The sequence below is a fragment of the Lampris incognitus genome, chromosome 9, assembly GCF_029633865.1.
Source record: "Lampris incognitus isolate fLamInc1 chromosome 9, fLamInc1.hap2, whole genome shotgun sequence".
Lineage (NCBI taxonomy): Eukaryota > Metazoa > Chordata > Actinopteri > Lampriformes > Lampridae > Lampris > Lampris incognitus.
In genome coordinates, this window is record NC_079219.1 from 55,222,172 (window position 1) to 55,239,371 (window position 17,200).

The 17,200-nt window shown below is 45.3% G+C and overlaps 1 protein-coding gene and 1 non-coding gene across 2 annotated transcripts; one reads left to right on the plus strand and one right to left on the minus strand.

Moving 5' to 3' along the window:
• The first annotated feature begins 369 nt into the window (after positions 1–369).
• trnat-ugu (transfer RNA threonine (anticodon UGU)) lies at positions 370–442 on the plus strand. The gene has a single exon. It is a non-coding gene; the product is annotated as a tRNA-Thr (tRNA).
• Positions 443–1,402: 960 nt separating this feature from the next.
• On the minus strand, positions 1,403–4,421 carry ino80c (INO80 complex subunit C). Its single transcript, XM_056286842.1, has 5 exons — positions 4,074–4,421; positions 2,858–2,971; positions 2,617–2,728; positions 1,978–2,045; positions 1,403–1,817 (listed from the first exon to the last, which is right to left on the minus strand). Exons 1-5 carry the CDS (start codon positions 4,284–4,286, stop codon positions 1,686–1,688), a joined length of 639 nt encoding a protein of 212 aa, XP_056142817.1. The 5' UTR covers positions 4,287–4,421; the 3' UTR covers positions 1,403–1,685.
• Between the last annotated feature and the right edge of the window lie 12,779 nt (positions 4,422–17,200).

Genomic DNA, 17,200 nt, shown 5'->3' on the forward strand with positions numbered 1-17,200 from the left:
CGTGTCTGCTCGTCTTGTCAGTGCTGTGGCTGCGAGGTGGCGAGTCAGGTTCTCCTGGGGAAGTCCTGACAGTACACATCTGCCATGAGCCAGGATACAAACATCCATGCCTTAGACATCCATCGTCTTACATGCCGTCAGTTTGTCAGACATGAGGGATGTGAGGCCGTGTGGGGCACATTTGGGGAGTCAACCCACACAGAGACCAGAGGTCTGAGAGGCCTTCTAGGCCGCCGTGTCATCAATCCGGGCGTGTCGTCAGTCACGTCAGCGTTAACGTGTGCGACGCTCAACAACTATGTGTAGCCAAGGTGTGGCTGTTGTAGGGCGGAATTCATATACGGTGTTCACCTGGTCCCGTACGGGATCGGCCTCATAGCTCAGTGGTTAGAGCACTGGTCTTGTAAACCAGGGGTCGCGAGTTCAATTCTCGCTGGGGCCTGTGAATACCAACTTTTGAGTGACATTCGCGCGGTGCTCATTTTAAACTGAATGGGAAGAAATTCTCCCATCATCCCACAGGTGTGGCTGCATTGTGCAAGGATAATTGGTTGATTTGGATTCAGAGGGCATAAAACTGAGATCTCCATTAATAAATGTGTATTTTATCCCTTTGGAGAGCGAAGTCAGGCCACTGAGCGGCTTCCTAGCACGGGGAAGTTTATTTGACCAGTTATGTCTCGAGGCTTTACACGGGGACAAACGGGTAGATAAGGGGGAGAACGGGGGGAAAATGATTGCTGTGTTTTATATAATGGATATTCATTGTATAATCTGATGTGCTTTGCAAACTATAAAACAAAAACAGGTAGATAAATAGACGGCACTATCCTTAGACCCTCAATTTATTCACACTTTAACTTGAACAGAACATCCTGAAAGTTCCCCAATGCTTCAGCAGTACGTGAAAATGTCTGTATGCATGCTCAATAATCCAGGGGAGAAAATCCGGGGGAGTCAAAGAGGCCATCCATGTGAAGAGGGATCCAGCTTCCCTGATCCGAAGGGGGCGGGGGGGCTAAGAGTACATCTGTCGCCATCTTACAATGCAGTGATTGCAAACATTCCCAGATCCCCTGTGAATAGCACACGTGGCCGTTGTAACTCTAGTTAATGGTCACGTCCATGTTTGCATATGAAGCTGATCACTGTTTTCGGTCGTTATGCAGCTGTGTTGTTTATAAGGGTGGGGGTAGCTGCAGTCAGGTGAGACTGAAGAGGTCACTTAGATGATGATGAAACACATCTGTCAATAAACGCTGCGTCCGGATGAGCTGATTCAACCTTCTTCGGCTGTGAGTGGCTGTTGCAGCTGGAAAAGCACTATATATATATATATATATATATATATATATATGCAATCCATTTATTTGAATAAATTCATAGTAATAGAAAATCTCAATCGGGGCTGAGATACCAAAAAATACTAAATTCATTTGCTTATCTTTGAGACCACTTTTCAGTCAAGTTTTGCCTGGTACGGTGGTCCATTTTCCATCAGTGCAGCCGCGTTGTGGTGGCCAGCCTGCGGGCTCCTGCAGCATACCTTTTCTGTTTACACAGCTTATTGTCTCTCCGTCTCTGCCTCCTGTGTCTCTCTGCCAGGTATGAGGGCTTCCAGCACTGAATGAAGTGTGCGTTTGGCACGGTGAGGCCGTAACAGTTTATAAGGCCTCACTGGCGTATCAAGGGACGATGCAGGTAGCCTTTCGGAGTGCGAGGTAGCCAGTGACGACATCAGACGAGAGGAAGCGGATGTAGGAGAACTCCTGAGAGGAGGCGAAGCGTAGCTTGGTCTTGGGGTCGGTGTAGTTTGCCTGGAGAGAGACACAGGATGTGTTTAAGTTTGTGTATTTAGCAAGAAATGATAAACGTTCCAGCTCAAGGTTAACTTTCCTAATGTTTTTTTTTCCTCTTTAAATCAGTGGGTAAGGGTGTTTGTTGTACAAAGTGTGCTTGTTCGATATAGTTACTCACAGGAAGTCCAGAGATATCAGAGTATTTCTTGGCAGGCTTCAAGGAGGGAGGCGCATCAATGTTGTAGTCTATGAACACAGAGGGGAATTACACCGTAAGGATGTAGCATTATATAAGGCTGAATCATTTTTGTCGGCCTGGCATCACTTCACACTCAGACATTAATAATAACACAAACCAGTGAGATTGTTTCAAATAGAAATAAGTAAAATGTGTTATTTGTTAATTTGGAAGGTGACAGTGTTACAATGAAATGTACTTTTTTATGTATTTATATACAAGCAAACAAATTTAAGTACATGTGAAAGGGGGGGTCACAGTGAGCCCATCATGACAAGTGTCTGGTAACAGTAGTTTGCATGTTGACCTACTTCCCTGACTGGTCTATTCAATATAATATATATCATATATAATGGTCTTATTCAATAGTGACTTGAGCATTTTTTATTTTGGTCACTGTAATTAAAATACTTTGCCTGTCAGCTGACTTTCTTTGCCAATAAAACAACAACATTTGACAAATCGATCACTGATTTTAACACAAAAATACCCAAACCTATGAAATGTACTGGAAAAACCCAACCGGCCCCAAGCAAGACAAACAAAAAGTCAAGAAAAGCAAGACACACAAAAACTCACAGTTGGGATCATCGACCTTCCAGGGTAAAGTCCGCTCCAAAGCCAGAATCTGTTTGAGATTCTTCCAGGTCCGGTTCTTTTTGCCTGCCGCTGCGCCGCCAATCCCAGAATGCTACAGCGATTGACCGAGGAAGAGAAAGGTTCAAAGTTTAAGCAAATAGCACTCAGTTGTGGACAGCCTTCAGCTGACAGCAGGGGCTGATGATGACAATGTGCCACTCACGCATGCAGACACACTCACCATAAAACTGGGATCTTTGAAGGGCGGGGGCTTAGAAGTGGTGTCTGGCATGGCTGGGGCGTTGTCTGCTGTTCCCACTGGCTTCATCTCAGCCACTGCCTCAACTGCCACCACCTGAGGAAATGTGAGAGAAAATTACTCCACACTTCTCAAAAAACAATCACTTTTTTTTTTGTCTGACACGCACAAAGCTTGTGTAAGTTTTCAATGCCAACAATATATGGAAGAAGAACTGATTAAAATTGACCAGCAATATTCTCCATGTAGCTCTCAATATATATGGCACTGTGCTTGCACAAAGTGTGTCGATACTCAGTAATGTGGTCAGACCTAAAGCCATATTGAAGCCTGTAGTGCCAAATTTTGTATCCCCTGTAGAATATGTATCCCTAGCAGTAAATTAAGGTGGACTTCGGTTACTGCATTTATACAGCGCTCCCCCGACCCTCACCCCCAAAGCACTTTACAATGAACGCCTCACATATTTCCCACGCACACACAAACTGATGGCGGCGTCAACCATGTGAGGTAACAACCAGCTCATCGGCAACAGCTGAGGGTTTGGTGTGTTGCTCAGGGACACCTTGACATTTTGGTCAGGAGGAAACAAGTATCGAACCCGCAACCCCGCAGTTACCAAAGCCACCTTCACATTCTCATGGAAAGCTGCATGGAAATCTTGACCATGTGCAGATGTGCTACCTGTGTTTGTGTTGTGTTTGCTTTGTGCAGATGTGCTACCTGGGTTTGTGTTGTGTTTGCTATGTGCAGGTGTGCTACCTGTGTTTGTGTTGTGTTCGCTTTGTGCAGATGTGCTACCTGTTTGTGTTGTGTTCGCTTTGTGCAGACGTGCTACCTGTGTTTGTGTTGTGTTTGCTTTGTGCAGATGTGCTACCTGTGTTTGTGTTGTGTTTGCTATGTGCATGTGTGCTACCTGTGTTTTGTGTTGTATTTGCTATGTGCTACCTGTGTTTGTGTTGTGTTCGCTTTGTGCAGATGTGCTACCTGTGTTTACTATGTACGTGTGCTACCTGTGTTTGTGTTGTTTGCTATGTGCAGATGTGCTACCTGTGTTTGTGTTGTGTTCGCTATGTGCAGCTGTGCTACCTGGGTTTGTGTTGTGTTCGCTATGTGCTACCTGTGTTTGTGTTGCGTTTGCTATGTGCAGATGTGCTACCTGGGTTTGTGTTGTGTTTGCTATGTGCATGTGTGCTACCTGGGTTTGTGTTGTGTTTGCTGGGAACTGGCCCTTCTTCTTTTTGCTGCTGTTGCCGCTGGTTTGCTGTGAGAGGCAGCTCGTTGCCGGGCTACCGGGACGTTTCTTGAGCCGCAGCGCAGCTGAGCTAGCGGCCGCTAGCTGTGTTCTCCCGGCCGCCGTCACACAACCTGCTTTAACGCTCGAAACGTTTGTCGGAATCTGAGTTGCCATTTGTTGTAAATGTGTTGGGGGAAAGTTCACAAATACCGCCTCCAACTATGAAAGCTTGATTCTTTTAACTACTGAACAGCGTAGAAGTTTGGTAACTCCACTGTCCGCAGGACTTGCGCTTTCTCATCGTTCTTCTTTTCCTGCTTCTTCCTCTTCTGTTTCTTCTGCGTCTCCTTAGTTGCAGTACCGCCACCTGCTGTTCGGGAAGGCGACTAACCGAAACGACACCCTGAAAAACCGTTTCTCCTCGGTGCTCGGGCCCTAAACAAACGCGAGTATGTATAATTTCCCTCATTTTTTTTCTCTCTTTAACATATGTCCAATATTTTAATGATAAACTGAGTTTCACAATCTGTACATTTTAGACACTTTTCTTTCTTTACAAGACATTCCGCAGTTGTCAGTATGTGGCCTCCTCCACTTTCTCTGTGAGTAATGCACAGCAGTTACACGGGGTTTGGGGCCTTTCTGAGAACCAGGCTAGTCGACAAAGCTTCTCCTCCGTCCGGCTATGTGCAGCTACTTCAGCTAGCCTTAATGAGGTAGGCCACAGTGTGAGAAAAGCACAACTTGGTAAGGAGCAAAATCCATGTGATGAGTGTTTAGCGAGGATTATCAATCCTGACAATGCCCATGGTGTAGATGTATAATGTTATATTGTTTGTGTAATCCACAAAAATATTGATGTGGCCAATACAGCGAACCCTAACAGTTGGCGGGGACCATACCCTACTGTTTCCAGAGACATCTTTGCCCGTCAGGTGCTCACTAAATGGTCTTTCATCAAGAATATTGCATTTGTGCAAATGTATTCAGTTGGAGTCTAAATAAAGAGTAAATGTAGGCAGGTGATCTGATGCGAATGCTTACATGCAAAAGCATGAACTGTGTAACATGCACAAAAGGTACTTCTCGTGCCATGTATTTCTGTTCTACAATAATTCCTCTGCTATATAATTCATGAAACACTGGTAGAAGATGCTCCGGTTGTAGTCACTGAACAGAAGGCAAACAACCCACATTACATGCTCTCAAACCCAAACAACATAGATCCTAAGTGAAAATGAAACGCGCACACACAAGCGTTTATATGTGCGAGTAGTCACGTTCGCTTTTAGTGGATATAATAATAAACAGAGGTGGAAAGTAATGAATTACAACTACTCTCGTTACAGTACTTGAGTATAAAATAATCACAGTGCTTTTCCTTTGAGTTAGTTCATAGTAAAATATTCTACTTTGCTATTTTCATTTTAACAATCATTACAGAGTAAAAAAAAAAGTGACATAAATGCTACCAATGGCTTTATGAAGAATTTTGTTTAATAAGTCTTAAGTGTTAGCGATACTGGATGTTTTGGGAGATCTACATTGCCAAAATAAATGCGGTCTTTTCATACTGTGTGTTTGTCCAGGTTGTGTCCGGTGATACAGGCTGGGCCAACTAAAGAATAGTTCCCTATTTTCAGAGCTGAAGTTGTTTGTGGACATGATGAGGGGGAAAGTAACTCAACAATTTTACTTGATTTGAACTGTCAAAGAAGAGCAAGATTTTCAGTTTTAGGTGAATTCAAGACGCTCTGCTCTCTGCAGCCTGTGTCCAGGATGTGGAACGTCTGCGAGGTGACGAGGCGCTAGAGGGCGCTGCTGCCCTCCGTGGTGGAGAACAGGCAGAGGGGCTGAAGTTGGGACGATCACCGAGTTCAGGTTGAAAACACTTTCTAGTGATGGGCCGGATGGTCTCCTCTCTTTATAATATTTCCTCCCCAGTATTTACACAGACAGGGCTTTAACGCAGACGTGTTCTATCGTACAGGAAGTTTCCCTCGTATTTCTGGACCGTAACAAAGACGAAAATATTCCACAGAAGATGTCTGCAAATAACAGAATTACTAGTGTGTGTGTGTGTGTGTGTGTGTGTGTGTGTCCACCCCTATTTTCAACTTTTTTTCCTGTATAGTAGTATTGTGGCGAGCTGATGTGGCAGAATGGAGAAATAGAGATCTCTTATTCGCCGCTGTTGTGTCCCGCACACCGCACGACCCCAGGAGTGCTCCTTTATTCTGCCCCTCCTCTATAGTTGCCGAACAATGGCTTCCCGCAAAGAGATCATCATCGAACTTACAAAAATAACGGTCCTGGTCCTACTGTCAGTAAAATGGTCGTCTACCCAGTCCGAGTCGAGCATCCGAACAACACTAATCAGAACATGAACATATCATTTAAACACATAAGTTAGCGCAGTCGCCTCACAGCAAGAAGGTCCTGGGTTCGAGCCCCGGGGTAGTCCAACCTTGGGGGTCGTCCTCTGTGTGGAGTTTGCATGTTCTCCCCGTGTCTGCGTGGGTTTCCTCCAGGTGCTCCGGTTTACCCCCACAGTCCAAAGACATGCAGGTCAGGTGAATCGGCTGTACTAAATTGTCCCTAGGTGTGAATGTGTGTCGGCCCTGTGATGGTCTGGCGGCCTGTCCGGGGTGTCTCCTCGCCTGCCGCCCAATGACTGCTGGGATAGGCTCCAGCATCCCCACGACCCTGAGAGCAGGATAAGTGGTTTGGATAATGGATGAATGGATGGATGGACGTTTTAACAGTCCCATAATCCCTCGCGCTACCCCAGCGCATAGCCGTCATCAGTCCAGTGACTGTCTTCCCCATTCACTACATAGCCCCACCTGAGGGGTCAGTTGTCCTCGATGACCCCATCACCCAAGACAGTCTCTCAAATGTCCAGGGGGCTGTCGCTGGTGAACAGGCTGCTTAGGACTCACAGGAAGCGCAACTGGAGGAGAAGCACACTGGTCGGCGCATGGGGTGCTACTGTCACCCCTGGCCCCAACAACAGGAGGAGCAAGGGGGCAGTATGGCGAGAGTCTGTCCTGGTGCAGCACCACCATGTGCCCCTGGCCGGGCATGCGCACCCGGTACACCACTTCAGACAGCCGGTCCATGACCTCGACGAGCCCCTGCCAGTGGCTGCGAAGCTTGGGGGAAATCCCTTTTTGCAAACAGGACAATACACCCATACCTTGTCCCCTCGCACAAAGTCCTGCCCAAGGCAGCGGGTGTCATATGCCCGCTTCTGCCATACCCTGGAGTTGGTGGGTGTAGTCGTGGACCATTTGCAGGCGATTCCTCAGTCTCAAGAGGTAGTCCATCTCAGGCTCAGGTGGGGTCCCAAACACCAAGCCCACTGATGTCCGGAGTTCAATCAATCAATCAAGTTGTATTCTGCCCAAACATGAGGGCAGAGGACGTGCACTGGCTGGACTCCTAAACAGCAGTCCGGTAGGACCAAGGACAGATGGCGGTCCCAGTCCTGCTGATGTTGGCTGGTGAGGTTAGCAAGTTGAGTGGCCAGAGTACGATTGAACCGCTCCACCAGCCCGTCACTTTGAGGATGGAGCAGTGCCGTCCTCGTCTTCTTCACCCCCAGCCGCTGGCAGTCCTCCTTGAAGACCTGGGACTCGAAGTTCCGCTCCTGGAGTCAAGACGCTCTGCTGAGGTGTGGAGAGGTTTGTGCCCAAAAAAGGATAAATTACACATTTTAAATTGGACATGGGGCAGCAGTTGTGAAAGAAACCTTCATAAAGCGTCAATCACCTAATTTCCCAGTCAATGAAAAAAAAACCCGTTAGCCGTGTGTACTTGCAGCACCTACACACACAAAAAAAGTACCGTGATGACTGTCCAAAGTAGTGGAAGTTTGGAGGGGACGCCATCTTTGGTCCCAGCTCTTCACGTACTGACTGTCTTTTCAGCAACATTTCACGCCGGCGATGAAGGCTCCGGATGGTACCATGGAGGAGCTGCACAGCCTGGACCACCGGAGACAGGAGCTGCTGGAGGCTCGCTTCATGGGCGGAGTCGGTGGCAGTACTGGGGGCAGCACCGGCAGCGGGGGAACTAAAGGGCTGACAAACAATGAACGTTCAAATCACAGTTTTGGAAGCCTGAGGGCCCCCCCCCCCCAACGTTAGGGAGTCAGAGGGGTCCGATTTTAAGAGAGGGAACTCTCCTGCTTATTCGACCCCAGAGAAGAAACAGTCAGAACCATCCAGAGGCCGAAAGAGGAAGACCAGTCAGAGAGCAGCCAAGGAAAAACAATCACGAGAGGAGCCAAAATCAGTGATTATTTTGACTTCCAGGGAGGAAATGGGTCCAGTCCCGAGGACCCTCCGGCGTGGAGAGATAGATTCCTTATCCGCAGCTCTCAGGAATGGAGAGTCAAGGATGCGTTTAAGAATGGCAATTCCTGCGTCCCGCGCACACCGCACGACCCCAGAAGTGCTTTTTTATTCTGGCCCCCCCCCCTCGTACAATGGCTTCCCGATAGGTCATCGTCGATCTTATAAATAGTCATGGTCCTGCAGTCAGTCAGTCAGTAAAATGGTCGTCTACCCAGTCCGAGTCAAACATCCCGGCAACACTAATCAGAACATGAACACATCACTTAAACGCATACGTCAGCACGGAGGTTTAGCAGTCCCATAACCCCTTGCACCCCCCCCCCCCAGCGCAAAGCCGTCATCAGCCCAGCGACCGTCTTCCCCGTTCGCTACAATGTAGTGTGAACTACTAATAAGACACGTTAGTCCCCTAGCTAACGGGTCTGACCCTTCAGCCGAGCGGTTAGTGATGTCGCCTTGTGGTGCAGTACACCCCGTATCGAATCCCGCACCGGGCAAGAAAATAACCGGTTCCAGTATCTCCGTACCCTTCCTCAAGGAAAAAAGTACTATTGCTCACACTTTCATCACGCAGGGGGATTTGTTTGAGGTCTGCGAGCATCTGCTGTGCCTGTTTTGCATCACGGCTATTTACGCATTCTGCCGAGGTCCGTCAGCTCACGTGGGGGAAGTTGGGCCGGTTCATCCGGACCAATGCCCCGTTTCCACCACGCGGTACCGGCTCAACGCAACTCCGCTCCACTCGCTTCTGTGCCGTTTTCCGCCACCGTAACGGTACCTACTAGATTTTCGGCTCTCCGTTTTTTTTTTTTTGTTTCTTCAATTTCAAAATGCACTTAAGATAACTCCGCTCCGGTATTTAAAACGATATGCCGTGCGCACATTGATGACGCGTGACGCAAAGTGACGCAATGCGCACATCGATGACGTGTGACGCCAACTGACGCAGTGACGCGTTTCTCTGACCAATCGGAGGTCCGCAATGATTTTGGTACCCGCTCCGTTTTTTATCTTTTGAACCCTCGACGAAGGCGGTAGCAGGAAAGCGGTCACAGCTACCAAAATGCCGGGACTTTCCAGTAGTGGAAAACGAAAAAAGGGCGAGTCGAGCTGAGCCGGTAGCACGTAGTGGAAAAGGGGCTAAAAGTGACACCTTTACTCTAACCTGGCCTGCAGGTATCCCCACCCTTATGAACACACAGCATACACAGTGGTTATGCAACTCGCTTTGATTTAATTACTCAAGACACGTGGGGTGACGTCTTTTTTTGGGGGGGGGGGGTGAGGTGAACTATGTTACCCTGACGCAAACATAGTTTATTACACATCTCGTGATCTCGGAGTCCAGCTGCCGTGCAAGGTAAGACATTTACCTCAGCAAGCAATAATTGAAATGCACACACACACACACACTCACACACTCACACACACACACACACTCAAACACACACTCAGACTCACACAACGGTGGGGTTTCACGACATTGCGGTTACACTACATAGTGTCAGTTCCTGTCACAAGTTGTATTGTGAACTCTCAGAATAGTTGTTGGTGTAATTTCCTTGCTCGTTCTTTCCAGCGCGATACTGCAATTGCATCTGACTTAATCATTTTTGGTGGTTTCCATGGTAATCAGTATACTTACATCCCAAGGGTACCCTTACAAAAAAGTAGTTTATTCAAATGTGCTATTAGCATAACTTATTTTAAACTAAAAATCAGTGAGTATACTTTCAGTTTACTTGTTTAGTGCTTATCAGACATATACTAAACATATTATACTTAAGTGTGCTTACAAGTATACTACTAGTATTTGAACCTTACTTAAGTTTACTGAATAAAATAAACTTCAAGTGTACCTTTTTTTTGTAAGGGTAGACGTCACTCATCAAGATTTCAGTGGCACACGGAGCAAATACGAGTACTACGTTCTGATCAGCATAAACCCAAAACAGAGAAACACCGTTGCTCGTTTCAATTACGCAAACAATTTCAGTGAGTACTAAATAACGCAGCAGCGTTCAACACACCAGTCAATAAAACATGCCGAGTAAAACATTATGCACAACCGTGACAAGACCAGGCAGCAGTCTTTCATCGCCGACTGGAGACACTGATGATCAGCTAACAGCAAGGATTAGAGAACATGGGACTTAAAGATGTTCCGATATTCCCAACACAAATCACAGGATATGGAAAAGGGTATCGACCCAGAAAATAATTCCTTCAACAACATTAACAGCTGTCTATACTACACCGATGATCAGTTTAACATGATGGTCAACTCAGCTCATAAAATTTCAATTATCCACATTAACAGCAGAAGCCTATATGCCAACTTCCAAAACATTAAAGAATATCTAAGTAACTTCAAAGAATCCATTCAACACAGTAGTTACATCTGAAACATGGACTAGCCCCGAGGAAGGTGTTAACTTTGAGCTCGCCGGATACAAATTGTCTTACAAGAAGAGGAGAAGCAAAAATGGAGAGGAGGGGGGGGTGCTTTGTATGTGGGCAACAGCCTCGGTTACAAGGTGGTAGAAGTTATGTCGACGGCTGTTGATGATGCGCTGGAATGTATCACAATTGAAGTCTGGATGGGAAAAAAAATAACGACGTACTCGTCAATTGTATGAACAGATTACCGGCATCAAATGTTGAAATATTTAAAGACTGGCTAGAAGACACGTGTTCAAAAGAATATGTTCATATGTGGGGATTTCAATATAGACCAGTTGAATCCAAATAAGCACAATAAGACAGAAGAGTTCATTAACACAATGTATAGTTTGGGTTTACATCCTAAAATGAGTAGCCCTAGCAGAATCACACCACACTGCGCCACCTTAATACACAATATATTGACGGCCCCACTGAGAGCGGGCTTTTAATAAATGACATTGGTGACCATCTACTAGTTTTTACTGTGTCTATGACTGCAATTTTAGGAAGAACAAAGTTCCCAACAACATTAAATATATAAGAGTAAGAACAGAGGAATCCATGAATGCTTTCAAAAATGAATTACTAATACATAACTGGAATACAGCGTACAAAGAAAGAGACACTGAAAAAGTTTGTGATTCGGTCCTCAACATATTTTAATCCTTATATGATAAAAAAGAATTGCTCAGTAGAAGAATTCAACAGAAATATAAAGATAGTCCGTGGATCATAAAGGGACTACGTAATGCTTGTCATAAAAAAATAAGCCCTATAAAGAAGTCATAAAGCACAGAACCATCGAAGCAGAAATAAAAAACAAAACATAAAAACAAGCTAATTAACATTATGAGGATGTGCAAGAAGGAATACTATAATAAAGAGTTAGAGACCAATAAAAACAACACCAAAGGTACATGGAATGTGTTGGAATAGTATTACTAGAAACGGGTCTAGAAGCCCAAGCTGCCCTCAGTAGTTCACAGATAATGATAAGACTATAAAGAACATGGAAGATGTGGTCAATGGCTTCAACGCATTCTGTGTAAATGTGGGCCCAAAACTGGCAGAAAAAAATCAATGGCACACAAACAATCACAGAGGGGAACGACAGTGATTATGGGGGCAGAAATTCAAGTTCCATTGTCCTTAGAGTGGCAGAAGAGAAGGAAATCATGGACATTGTAAACAAACGTGAGAACAAAAACAATCTACTGACTGGAATGATACTGACAGGACAATAGAGAAAGCAATCAAATGTATTGCTCACCACTAACCCACATCTATAGCATGTCCTTCCAATCTGGTAACGTTCCAAGCAAAGTGAAAATAGCAGGAGTTTAAAACCAGCGATAGACACCAATTTACTAACTACAGACCCATTTCATTATTGTCACAATTCTCCAAAATACTAGAGTAACTATTTGCTGCTAGACTCGACAAACTCATTGAGAAGCACAGTCTGTTGACCGATAGCCAGTACGGGTTTCGACCAAACGGATCAACATCTCTGGCGCTCATTTAATTAATTGAAGAAATAACTAATTGCATAGACTAAAAAAGGTTTGCTGTGGGAATGTTTATAGACCTAAAAAAAAGCTTTTGACGCTATTGATCACAACAGATTAATAGATAAATTGGAAAGGTGTGGTATGAGAGGGGTGGTACAGAATTGGCTAAGAAGCTGTGTAAGTAACAGGCAGCAGTTTGTAATGATAGGTGAACATAAATCGGCATGCATGTGTATTACTTGTGGTGTACCCCAGGGGTCGGTTTTGGGCCCAAAACTGTTCACTCTGGACGTAAACGATATGTGCGAGATATCAGAAATATTGAAATTTGTTTTATTTGTCGATGACACGAATATATTTTGTTCTGGAGAGGATTTGCAGCAACTTCTGGAGGTGACCCCAATAGAAATGGAAAAATTAAAACAGTGGTTTGACAAAAACAAATTATCCTTAAATCTGGACAAAACAAAGTTTATGTCGTTTAGAAATCTTATGATAAGTACCAAAGTAAAAGTAGTGATAGACAACGTCCAACTAGAATGAGTTATATGAAAATAAATTTCTAGGTGTGATACCAGACCACAAAATCTGCTGGAAACCTCACATAACATGTGTGCGAGCAAAGCTGGCAAGGAGCGCTGCTGTCATGGGAAAAGCAAGTCACATTCTGGATCATAAACCATTGCACACTCTGTATTGTTCCTTTATTTTACCATATCTGATCTACTGTGTGGTGGTGTGGGGTAACACCTACAAAACCAACCTACACCCATTGTGTACACTACCAAAAAAAAAAGGAGCCATAAGGATAGTTGATAGTGTAAGATATGGTGAACGCACCAACAGGCAATTTTTAAAGTCAAGTGCCTTGAAGTTCGGGGATTTGGTAGAACTTAACACAACACAAATAATGTTCAACGCAGAAAACAATCTACTACCGAGTAATATACAAAAAAATATTCTCAGATGGAGAAGGGGAATGTCATTTGAGAGGGAAATCAAACTTAAAGAAATGATGTGTTCGAGCAACTTTGAAGAGCATGGGGCATTTTGATCAAATTGTGGAGCAGTGTGAGCATGGAGCTCAAACAAAGTAAAATATTACACGGTTCAAGAAGAAGCACAAAGGACTGATCATCAAGCGATATAGGGATGATGAAGAGTTGTGTTAACTGTCTAAGTTTTACTATCTCTAAGCATATGTTGCATCTCTGTCCAGAGAACATTCCTTTTCTGGACAGAGGAATTTATTTTTTTGGACTGCGTTGCAGGGTGGACTGTGTTGCAGGGTGGACTGTGTTGTTAACTTTTTTTTTTCATGTTTTTGGTGGTGTCGTTCTTGGGAAATTTTGGGTGTGTGTTTTTTGTGTTACACTGCTGTGGGCTGGGGGAAACGAAATTTCGTTTCTTTGTGTATGTATGCAAGTACGTCTAAGAAATGACAAAAAATTGTTCCTGATTCCTGATTTATTACTTTTTCTTTTCTTTTCTTTTCTGTGACGCCTAGTGGATATTTGGGTTGTCTACGTAGCATTGAGAGCTGTCCATTCTTGGTACATGACATTAGGATGTGTTTTTCTTTTTCCTTTTTCTCTCGTGTTTTGATGTTTTCTTCTTCTCTCTTGTTGTTCACAGTAAAAATATGCTAAGATTTTCATTGGGAGTAACGAAGAAGGACAGGATTAGGAACGATTATATCAGAGGGACCGCTCAGGTTGGACGGTTTGGAGACAAAGCAAGAGAGGCAAGATTGAGATGGTTTGGACATGTGTGGAGGAGAGATGCTGGGTATACTGGGAGAAGGATGCTGAATATGGAGCTGCCAGGGAAGAGGAGAAGAGGAAGGCCAAAGAGGAAGTGTATGGATGTGGTGAGAGAGGACATGCAGGTGGCTGGTGTGACAGAGGAAGACGCAGAGGACAGGAAGAGATGGAAACGGATGATCCGCTGTGGCGCCCCCTAACGGGAGCAGCCAAAAGTAGTAGTAGTAGTAGTAGTAGTAGTAGTAGTAGTAATTCACAGTAGTTGAGTTTGTGTTGTGCAGCACCAATTGACTGTGAACTATACAGTACAGTGGGAAGTGAGTTTGAAATGCATAGGAGCTGAATTAACTTAAGAGTAGGCGAGAAAGGGTAGGAAAAATAAGTGTACACTTCCTCCTACTCCTTTTCCAACATGTCACAAGTAATCTGATGCCTGATCTCTTAGAACATGGCGCATGAGCTCCGACTGATCTGCATGCACACACACACACAGAAACTGATCGAGGTAATCGCACACGTTAACGTGGCGTGCGGACACAACGGACAGTCTGTCCTACAGAGGCGTGTTTGCGGGGGCTGACGGTCAGACGAGGTCAACTTTGCTACCGCTACTTTTGTGAGACTAAATGAAGCATTCAAGTGTGGTAGTAATGTATTTGACACGGAGTTGGCAAAAACTTTTGCTTGCACTCAGCGCCTAAACATACTAGCTTGAATAGTAAACCTACTAACGTGGCCTACATCCGCACCTTGCTTAAGTCCAAATCAGTTTGTCCAAACATACGGAGTCAACATTGAAGGGCTGTGGTTGAGCTCGGGCTTAGTGCTGAACACTAAACCACATACCACCCATATTTGAATGACATCCTTAAAAACTAACTTAACACCAGAGCACTTTAGTGAGTTTGCTAACATCTACAGGTTAGAAACCATGTAAAGGTTAAAACATGGCAGGCTGGTCCTGGTACTCTGTGGTGTTGGCATAGCGGGATAAACACAGCAGCAGATGATAACATTAATGATAAGGCCTCTGTTGGATGTAGGTGTACAAACACATCTGTCAGCACTGACAGACAGACAGAGCCAGCACAAACTACGGTCAATAGTTCTGTCAATGCTGGTTCTCTGGCACAGTTACACCATCCATCCCTCCATTATCCAGACCGCTTATCCCGCTCTCAGGGTCACGGGGCTGCTGGAGCCTATCCCAGCAGTCATTGGGTGGCAGGCGGGGAGACACCCCGGACAGGCCGCCAGACCATCACAGGGCCTGGCTGAACACATGTGACCGCTGAATTCAGAATCACATCCTGTTTTGTTGGTATAACGCATCTTCATGTACCAGGAATTGAACTCGACGTCGGGGTGGGCGATACGGCCAAAGTATCATCACGGTTTTTTTCAGGCAGGATCAGGGTCCAGGGTCTTATCGCGGTTCCTTTTTCATGTTGGTTTTTAAAACTATTTTGCAAGTTGCAACCAAACTAATTTCCCTATTTAAAACACCGCCCTGCAAGGTAACAAAACCTAGAAGAAGAAAGAATAAACCTTCCCGACGTGACTGAATGGTGAGAGTTAGATAAGGTTCTGCAGTGAAGCTCGACCCCAAATCGCTTGTTGTTTTGTGTCGCCTCTTGTCTTGTCGGGCAGAGTACGGCCGTAAAATGGCCGCGCTGCGAGAATATTTGCGGCTGGGTATCTCGTACCGCTGATCAACTATTTCCAGCAGTCTGCTGAAATGCTCATTTTCCACAGGTGTTACGGGAATCATATCCTCGGCTCGGTAAAACGTCACCGCATCAGTTATCTCTCCCCAGCGCTTGTCGCGTCGTACAGAACGCCTCCTTCCACTTGTCTGCTTTGGCGTTTTGGCCTTGAGGCCTCCGGCTGCGTGGTCGTCGCTGATGCGGTCGAGTGGCGTCCGCTCACTGTTTGACCTTCAGCATCCTCTCTCAGGTGCTTTCTTTTGAGGGGGATTAAAAGGTTCATTGTATTGCCGCCCAACATGCGAACCTCCTTGTTGGCACACAACTGTTATTTGTGCCGTGCCGGTTTCGGAAAATCCAAACCAATTCCGTATCACCGATGTCTAAATCTTTTAGGGACCAACTCTTCTGTGTTGTCCTCCATGCTGCTACGTTGCCCAATAAAAACAGAGGGGGGGACGAAATCCAAGGCACCATCTACTGTTTGCCATTATGGGTTTATTGGTGTTTCTGTAGGGAAGGTGCAAAATGGAGCAGCAGATAGTGTGATTTTAAGATTTGGCTGAGACAACAGCTTTGGCTGTGTGTATGAGCCATAGAGCTAGAATACAATGTGCCCTGTAGCACAGTCGCTCTGTAAAGGCAGATCCTGGAGACATTTTAATCAACCGCTATCTAATATGGCCGTATGGGACACCCCTAACTCGATGCATTTCTCACTCTGACACTGGAATGACTAGCTACACGGCAGTATAGCGTATTCTGAATCGGATCGATTTCATATGTTATAGTTACTACATTCATGTAGTGGCAAAGACAGATGGCACTTTTTAGAGCCGCACCATGCTGATGTGTGAAGAATGGGCGATTTGAGGGCCGCTATTGATCCTCCTTTTTAGAAAGAATCTTGGAAAGAATTTACATCACAGACCCGTTACTGTTAAGAGCCGCAGCTGTGTTTATCCTGCTACATGTTTTAACCTTTACATGGTTTTAACCTAGAGATGTGAGCAGACTCACTAGAATGGCCGAGGGTTTAGTTCGCAGACTGATTAAAAATAACGCTTGTGGTGTCACCCATCGGTTTCTGAAGGTCATTTTGATGCCTAGTCTGGTTTTATACATTTTGTCAGTTGTTGGAGCCGGAAAATCCAAATCTGGGCATCGTGATGGAGCTGGGGTGGAGCGTGGGTGGGACCTGAGTGGCAGACAAGTTGATAGACCTGTTAGTCAAGGCAGGCACGCGCCCGACATGCCACTTTTTACAATCCTTAATAGCTTCTCAACGGAACAATCATTTTC